Here is a 9157-nt window from a genome sequence, read left to right as displayed (position 1 = left end):
TGAATCATATGTCACCCGTGCTGGCAAAATGATTTACAATGAGCAAATTAGAGTTATTTTCACATTCTCTATTAAAAAACCTCCAAAATGACTGAGCTACACCAATTTGAAATTGATAGTTGATAGAGAGTTTATTGTATCAAATTATTAATTTAAATGTTAGTACATAGTAGTTTATGGCAGTTAATATAAAGTGGGACCAAGTTTTCTGAAGGTGCCAAAAAATGGGTTTCGGCTTGGCACACACCAAGTCAAAACCCATATCGATAGGAAATCGATAGAAATATATATGCATATAATATTTTTTTTGGTTCCCCATGATACCGCAATAGTTTGATTTAATATTTTATAACACAGGCAGCCTATTAAGTCCAACTTTAATGCACGTATCTAATATTACTTGATGTTTTTCCCCAACAGTTAACCGAACGTTCACTTAAGACATAACAGATATTGGCATAACACCAAGACAGATATTTTGAAATACTGTTATTTTGTGTATATCAGGATAGCACAAGTTGGTTTGTTTACATCAGTATGACTTTGAAAATCACATTTCATTGGTTCAGACTCATGCCATTGAGAATTTGCAATAAATATTCACAAAGTTTTACAACGTTAGGACTACCGAACTTGTGCTGCGGGGTAGTGGCAGTCGTCAAGAAGCTAGCAGAGAAAAACTGAATTTTTTTCATTATTCAGAAAAGGTACACCTCTCTGAAAACGCACAAATAAAAGTTATTTTAGATGTTTCATTAATATTTGGAACATTGGGATTGCTAGACTAGGGCTTAATGACCTAATTTGTGCGCAAACCTCAAATTCGACCAAAATTGACATTTCTCACTTGTTTTGCCTGTAGCTCGCAATCAACCGACTCATTTTGCCAGCACGGGTCACATATTTCAGTAATGTGTTCAACTGACAGCCCTAATACCATCACAAGCCGATTATAATCACATACAGTATATCTAATAAATAATGCAACAACACAATACTGCTGCTGAATGCTGTTGGTCACAACAAAAATGGTTTGTATCATCTCTAACTCATTCTCTGAGGGACTAAAGAGAGCAACAGGCAATTTGCCAGATAAATTACTTGGAATCAATCCATGAAAAGAACCCAAGAGATCGTTCTGTGACTGAATCTTACATCGAAACTGTGTGTGGCTTTCTTTCAGACCTGCAGACAGAACAGCACGAGAGAGGGAGCTTTAAGATGTGCTGGCAATTAAAACCAAAATGCAACGAAAACAAACACACACACACAAAAAAAAAAACGTGGGTTTGGACTGTTCGAGAGACAGTGGCTTGTGGGTGTCCTGATGAAAGTGGGAACTTCAGTAAGAACAGAACAAGGCACAAAATTCTTAGCAAATGTTTAAACTGAACAAAACCGGCCCCAGCGGGAGGTGTTGGATGGTGAAGCGGTCTAAAATTGAGCTCTCCTAGTGCTCTGCCATCCCACACCCCGTCTGTCTCGATGGCAGCACCTTCTCCTCGCCGTCTCGTCAGCTGCACAGGTGTGAATCCAGCCTGATTGAATCCCACAACCCCTACCTCCCAACCCAGCAGTCCACAGTTTGCTGTTCAGCACAGGAAGCTAGCAGGTCTAGTCAGAGTTAAATGTAGTATTCCTTCTTGTCATCCGAGTTGTTGTGTCCACCCTCTGCGTTGATGATGGCAGTGTCGGCGTCCGCGGCATCGTCTGCTCCTTTGGCTTCGTGGGTAAAGTAGGTACCTTAAAAAAAGGAATATTTGTCATTTTCAAAGATAAAATGCAACCCAAAATCAAGCCAAAACCAGCGCCGTGTCTTTGATTTACCTTTGTGTCTCGCAAAATATCGTCCGAGAACAATCAGAAGACAGAGCATAGCAAACACGACCACCGCGACAACGCCGCCGATGACGGCGTGATCAATTTTCTGCGGCGCTCCATCTGCTCTTGAATCTGTCAGACAGAAACACAAACACACAAAAATGAAGGCACCTTGCGCTGTTGTCGATTGGGAATTCAGTGCAAGATTCTCAGCCAAATTGTGTAATTCTTTTTTAAACAAATTCATTTAATGACAGTTCATTAATTCAAGCCTGAAATAAGATCTCTAGACTCCAAAACGCCTTTCGGTACATCTGACAGACGCTTTCACATACTCTTGTTTGTGACATTTCCTGTTAATGTGTAAATAGCATAACACAGACTTAACACATACTCAGACAGAGTTTGTTTGGTTTGATCCTAAAACTTCAGCTGTCAGAATCAACACTGACCCTTGGGAGATAAAGTTGCCAGCTTATGCTGATTTGTATGACAAACTACATACACTTAAAAATGTGTTGGAAAAACTGTTCTTATAATGGTCAAATACTACGGAAAAACAGCCAGCATGCATTTTAAATGCTGCCTAATTAATTGTGATTTAATTATAAAAAATTAATTTAAATGAGAGAACATGGATTGGCAGGTCTAGTTTTTAAAAAGCTTTGGGATTTTAAATGTTTTTTAAGAAGTCTGTTATGCTCACCAAGTCTGCATTTATTTATTCATTTAAAAAACACAGTACAAACAGTAACATTATGATCACAATTGAATTTTATCACATGATCCTTCAGAAATTATAATAGAAACATTTCTTGTTATCAATTTTGAAAACTGTATTGAGTATTGATTCATGATTCGGATTGCGTGTCAAACTGCTGAAATGACGTGACATTGGCGATCCGAATCGTGAATCAATACGCTGATTTATGACCATTTGAATCTTTATTTGAGGATTGAAAACAAACGTGTAAGAGAAGACAGTGCTGAATAAAGTCGTAGTTTTTGTTATTTTTGGACCAAAATGTATTTTCGATGCTTCAAGAGATTCTAATTAACCAACTGATGTCACATATGGACTACTTATAGACAGTATAGTGTGCATACACTTAGATACGCTCTTGTACTAAATATAAAATATCTTAAACTGTGTTCTGAAGATGAACGGAGGTGAACTAACCCTTTAAGTAATATTCAAATTTTTTGAGATACTGAATTTGGGATGTTCCAAATTAAAAGAAATAAACATTTGAATTGTATCAGTCTGTGTGTAGTGAATGAATATAATATACAATATACAAGTTTCACTTTTTGAACGGAATTAGTGATATACATCCACTTTTTGAGGATATTCTAATTATATGACCAGCGCGTGTGTGTAACACCATATTGGTTACTGGCAAACATATATTAATTATATTATGGCATTGGCCAATTCTATTATATAATATTAAAGGGGTACTTCAGCGCTGGAAAGATGAATCTGTATTTAAACTGGGTCATTAGTGTAGTAGAAATGTGAAATTATTTTTGAATTTGGTGCTTTCTAGACTGAGAAAAGACAGAAAATGTATTTTTGTCTCATGGGGATGAAAGACTACAATTCCCAGAATGCTTCACTGCCCTGTGATTCCTAAAGCCACCACTACTGGATTACAGACACTACAATTAAAAACTGAACGTGTCTGTTCAATATAACGATTGAGTCGCCGCATGAGTCTCACAGCACTAACTCAGATTAGGAGTCAGATTACATATAACGTCATAAATGAGCTGAATGAGCTCTTGTGATGAGAGCTGAGTTAATCGCGATCACACTCGTGGCATACATTCACAACGCAAGTTCAGTCTGCCGTGTTTCAGTTCATGCCTTTGGAAGCTTAACTTTCACAGAAATTATTTTGAGAAGTTAAAACACTTACATTGCTTAGCATCCGTTTAAATTAATGCATGCAGCTGAGCTGTGCTGTAAGTGTGATCTCCATCCCCCATGTGCGGGTGTACAAAATTTGGAAATAGCTACCTTTGCTGGCTGTAGTTTTTAGCCTCTGGCCAAACATTGCTCCTATGATGCAAATATCGTCAATTTGCATCATAGGAGGAATTTTTCCAGAAATAAACTGCATAAATCTCTTGTCTCAGGGGGATGTGAGGGGGGAAAGCACAATCATCTGATTATACTCCAGGGTTTCTACTGATACACTGTCATATGCTAATCGCTGAAGTAACCCTTTTAATATATTTAATTGTTCATGCTCAAGTCCCCTATTTTTACAGATTACATTTGCCATGATCCAATCTTAATGTATTAATATTACATTAATAAAACTTAAATAATCTTAAGCAAATATTTTTTCTTAATGTATATGATAATGGTGTGATGTATAAATTTACTGATTTTTTTTAAATGAATTTTTTAGGTTCAGAATTTAAATAGTGGTGCATTCCTGTTTTTGTATAGCCAATTACCTTTATTGTAGCTTTTGGTACCATGGCTTGAATGGTTAAAGACATGCAATTTTTTTTTTTTTTTTTTTTTTACAAGAGCTTCGTAAGAGAACAGACAGAAAATAAACCCTGCACACGTTCTAATTACGCATTGAGTTTCCTGATTAAGTGCCTAGCAACCAAACCACAAGAAAGAATGTAGACCTGAAAGCAAAGGGCTGAAAGTGCCTCAACAGAACCCACACTATATATTTCCTTCAATATTACCCATTCAGTCTTGTAATCAATAGCCTTTCATCAGGCATAAGAGCGATAAAGGGTGCCCTTTTCCATTTTCAGAATCAACACCAGACCGAGCGACCCACAGTTTTCCATCAAGCCTCACCTGATCTACAACCAGCATTTCTTTCAATTTAATAAGAACATGTATGGCGCTCTATATGTAATTAGCCTGGCTTGCACATTAAACATCCATGCCGATGACGGTGTGCAAACCCGTTTCTACCCGCAGCAAACCAAAAGATCCAGCCCAGCAGGATGACACAGTCTACTTAAATGCTGCTTTGATATGAGCCACAGTGGTTTCTGCATTGATATAGGACAGGGATGCCCTGCATTGCATCATGTTGCACCAGAGGCACTTCTCATGGCTGTGGCAGCCTGTTCCCAGGGCTAATTAGCATGAGACTAGGAATGAACACAGCGGAGAGGAGCACTGTCACATTCCATTCTCTCCGCAGTGCCGCCCCCTCCCGCTCTCCGCCGGTCCGGTTACGCCCCTCCTCCCCCTCCTGCCTCCTGCTTGACACCAGCAGATAAATTAGCTGTCCAGGGGCACGAATATCTTGGCCTTCGAGAGGAAATTTTGCAGTGAATACAATTTTTGGTGACTATAATGCACACATGTAACCGGAAACTCGTATATGTTAGTTGTAAAGATATCGATAGCAGTGCTCAACCTCTTCACAATCTCCCTTTTGTAATGTGTATTCTGGGCTTGGGAACCACAGGGCCAAAGTGCATTAAATGGCATTCAGCGGGCTTTTAAAAAAAACGCACCGGTGTGTAGCAGGTGGTGGGATGCGATTGGGATTATATATGTTAGCATTTAAAATGTCGACGCCAGCACTTTTCATGACCTCCCAACCACCAATCAGCTGCCGTTTTATAATGTGAATTCTAGACTTGGGAACCACTGGGCCAAACGTGCCTGCTTTAAAACCGGTCTTGTGTAAAGCAGATGGTGGGATGTGATTGGGATTATATGTGTTAGTTTAAGACGTCAACAGCAGTATTCACGCCTTTCGTGACCTCCTGACCACCAATTGGCTGCCGTTTCGTAATGTATATTCTGGATTTGGGAACCACAGGGCCAAATGTGCCTGTGTTAACTCTTTCCCCGCTATTGGCAGAATTTTCTGGCTTTGTGTTTTCACTGTTATACGCTAGGGGGCACTATGACACATCATCTGAAAGAGTTACTGAATCTTCTGATCAAAACACATTGCGTGATCATCAAAAATTAAACGACAAATAAATCAAAACTGCCTAGTGTTACTGAATGAAATGTCGACCCAGGATGAGCTATAGGACTGTGAAGCTTTCAGGGTGTTCATGGATCTACTCCATTTATGTTTTGATCATCGTTTTCAGATCTGCATGTAGTCGTCGACAAAGATTGTTCTCATCCTTTTGCTAAATTTTTTTTATGCAATTTACCCACATTCAAGTGTTGATAAAAAAAGAATGCCTGAAGCTACAATAAAATGTTTTCTTTCTTTTTATTGCTTAAAAGCAGAGGGTCTGTTCTTTCTTTTGATATATTTCTTGTTCAGATTTTTATACAGCAAAATATCCTGGGGGCCATGACATTTTTGTAAAAATAGTCAAAAACACTAGTGGTGGCTAGCAACTTAAAAAAAATACTGGCAGGGAAAGAGTTAAATGGCACGTGGCAGGCTTTACAAACCACACTCTTGTTAAGCAGGTGGTGGGCTGAGATCATATACGTTGGCGTTTAAGACGTTGACAACAGTATTCCATCTTTTCATGACCTCCCGACCGCCAATCGGCTGCCATTTTGTAATGATTATTCTGGACTTGGAAACCACGGGCCCAAACGTATTTGTGTTAAACGGCACGTGGCGGCCTTTACAAACCGTGCTCATGTTAAGCTGGCAGTGGGATGCGAGTGGGATTTATTGGGAAATAAAGAGGACTTTTGCCTGATTTACAGCGGGGTGAGACAGGGGGAAGACTTGTGCACTGCTGCAGGGCCCGAGAGCTCATGTTTTATGAGTCTCATTCTGCATCTGTGCTGAAGTGACTAATTAAACTGCAGGCCACTGTCATTGCAGCAGCTGCGGACCAAGTAAAACGGCCAAGCTATGGAAGTAAAATAATGACTAATGTCTTTTGAAACCAAAAAAAAAAGCATGCTGAATTGAACTGAACTGAAAAAAACGCATTGCATTAACAGTACTTGCATTTCAATGCTTTTACTTTTAGGGGCTGAAATTCAACACGGTTGTATATTTAAGCTGAGAATATTTCAAATGAAAACATTTCATAGACAATTTCATTATTAAATATGGCTGCAAGCAGCAATTATCGGGGCAAAGCACAAGAAGCAAACAAGGAAGCTAGCATGAGTAAATAAAGGTATAAACTGCAAAAATTAGTAAATAAAGGCATTTGGAATATTATGCAAAGAGATTGGAAACTCATAAATACATTATATAATTGCTTATAGAATAATTGTATTGCAATGTCTAACCTGAAACGTTTTGAGTACCTTCAGGGCATAGTGCTAAAGACAGAGTTTTGTAACGATATGCTAATGCCTTCGTAAAATATAGCAATATATAAAACTATTGCAGTTACACCTTTGGATATTTTTTGTCACTTTGATATTAAAATGACAGCCATGTTTTTCAAGGTACACCAATGTCATAATGGACTATGATAGCAACTATAAAATTGACATGCAGTGTCGTTGTCAAAGTCAATCTGACCAATGGTACTGTAGTTAGAGCCAATTTCATGTTTTGTGCAATTATAGGCTGTGTATAAGTGGTGCAGCCCCACCGATTTGTTGTTGTTGTTGTCAAATTTGGTGAAAAATCGCATTTTGTTAAGGAGTTATAGACATTCATATTTTTGAGCACATAAAAAAAGGACCCACACCTGACTTTTAGACATTTGTTTCTATACCTTACAGTTCAAATGTTTTTAGCATAAACTTGAGTGCAACTTTGGGCAGATAAGGGATAGATCAGATTGTCCTCTATCTGTGTGCCAAATTTCATAATTTTCCCACAAGCGGTTCTATGGGCTGACATAGACTCAAGAGAGGGAGAAACAGAAGAATACTTATAAGACCACCTGTGTAAAAATACCACCTCTACTATTCGACAGGTAATTTTTAGTCCGTTTTATTTCACTTCAACAACTTCAGTGGTTAAAATTCAGCAGAATATTCAGCACAGCACAGGTGCAAGTGGGTTATGACAAAGACAAGAGCAACAGTTAAGAGTCATTCATTCACAAAAAGCAATAAGTACATATTATGATTATCAGGGTCAGTATGCTGAAAAGCTGATTAATACATGACAGCTGAAAAAGACCTACATTGCTTTGTCTCCTTAAAGTCCCTGTAAAGGCAATTCTGAGATTTGTTTCTAAACGCATTATAAATGTTAGAAATGTGTTGCTGAAACTCCTTACAAAGCGTGTAAACTGTGCGGTACTGAATTGTAGAGTTAAACAGTTTTTCACCATTTCTGTGTTCAGGATTTTTTTGCCATGGCTAAAATGGTGGATCGATGACGCACTGGAGCCACTGAGCATGGCTCCTCTCCTAACACGATAATGAATACGCATCAGATTGCCTTCATTCTCCTCTCCAGCTGACAACTGGTGACATCATGGGCCAATGAGTATTGCCTTGTGTGGTTATGGCAGCTTTCCCGCGAGTGGGCGTGGTTTCAGCGCCGACAGCGGACACGCCCCCAGCGTTTGGGAGCAGAGAATGCTGATGCTTGATGAGCAATTTTTATATACTTGACGGTTTTCAAATTTGGCTAGGTGGTTAAAAACAATACTTTTTTTGTGGAGTGAAAAAACTAATTTTGTATATACACAGACTATAACTTTATACCATGGCTTGTGCGACTGTGCTGCAGTAGTGGGGTTTCCTTCATACATCATACACTCCAGGACTCCTCCAGGTTATGGGACATTCTAAAATGTTTCAAGTGAAAATGCTGGCTTTTTAGACTAACAGTGATAAAAGAAAAAAAAACTCAGTCAGTATACATTTTATTGATGAAGTACCCCATATACCGTCGGAAAATACAATGGATTAAAATGCAGGCACTGTTAATAATTATTTTAAATTTAGTGCAATTTAACATGCTTTTTGTTTCAAAGACATTATTCTACCTTCATACCAAGCGCTCGTGAGAGAACGCGGGGCTTATGCATGACCAGTCGATATAGAGTGGTAGTCTTATAGCCTTTCTGTCTATTTCTGGCATTTCCCGCTAAAAGGCACTTCAAAAAGTAATCAGGGAAATCTTCAGGAACAGAGCTAGCAAATCTGTTCGCTGGTTCACTTTTATTGGATTTTTAAATCTAGATTCAAGTTTCCACACAGGTCATTCCCTGGAGTTTCAACTCAGGGCTAGGAGAGAAAGGCACACTGATGAAATGAAAACGGAAATTTCTTTTTAAACAAATCACAGCTCACCCAAGGACACCTAGGCGAAACAATGTGGCTAAAAAACCTAAATCACACAGCATTTGACTGAGGCATTGAAAGACGAAGACGAGAAGATTTAAAAAGAAAAAAACAAACATTAAGGAGAGGTTGAACGTGAAGTCATTC

The 9157-nt window shown here is 38.6% G+C and overlaps 1 protein-coding gene across 3 annotated transcripts in view; it reads right to left on the bottom strand.

The window, feature by feature from the left end:
• Positions 1-1183: 1183 nt before the first annotated feature.
• cadm1b (cell adhesion molecule 1b) overlaps positions 1184-9157 on the bottom strand; it is a 255542-nt gene continuing 247568 nt past the window's right edge. For all 3 annotated transcript variants that reach the window (XM_067451163.1, XM_067451165.1, XM_067451164.1), the window contains 2 exons: positions 1828-1953; positions 1184-1743 (listed from right to left, as the gene is read on the bottom strand). In XM_067451163.1, the coding sequence (XP_067307264.1) occupies positions 1625-1743; positions 1828-1953 (245 nt within the window). In that variant the 3' untranslated portion in view covers positions 1184-1624. The remainder of the gene's footprint in view (positions 1744-1827; positions 1954-9157) is intronic.

The sequence above is a fragment of the Pseudorasbora parva genome, chromosome 8 (assembly GCF_024679245.1).
Source record: "Pseudorasbora parva isolate DD20220531a chromosome 8, ASM2467924v1, whole genome shotgun sequence".
NCBI lineage: Eukaryota > Metazoa > Chordata > Actinopteri > Cypriniformes > Gobionidae > Pseudorasbora > Pseudorasbora parva.
Note: the sequence above shows the minus strand (reverse complement) of the source record. Positions and strands in the feature narration are given on the sequence as shown.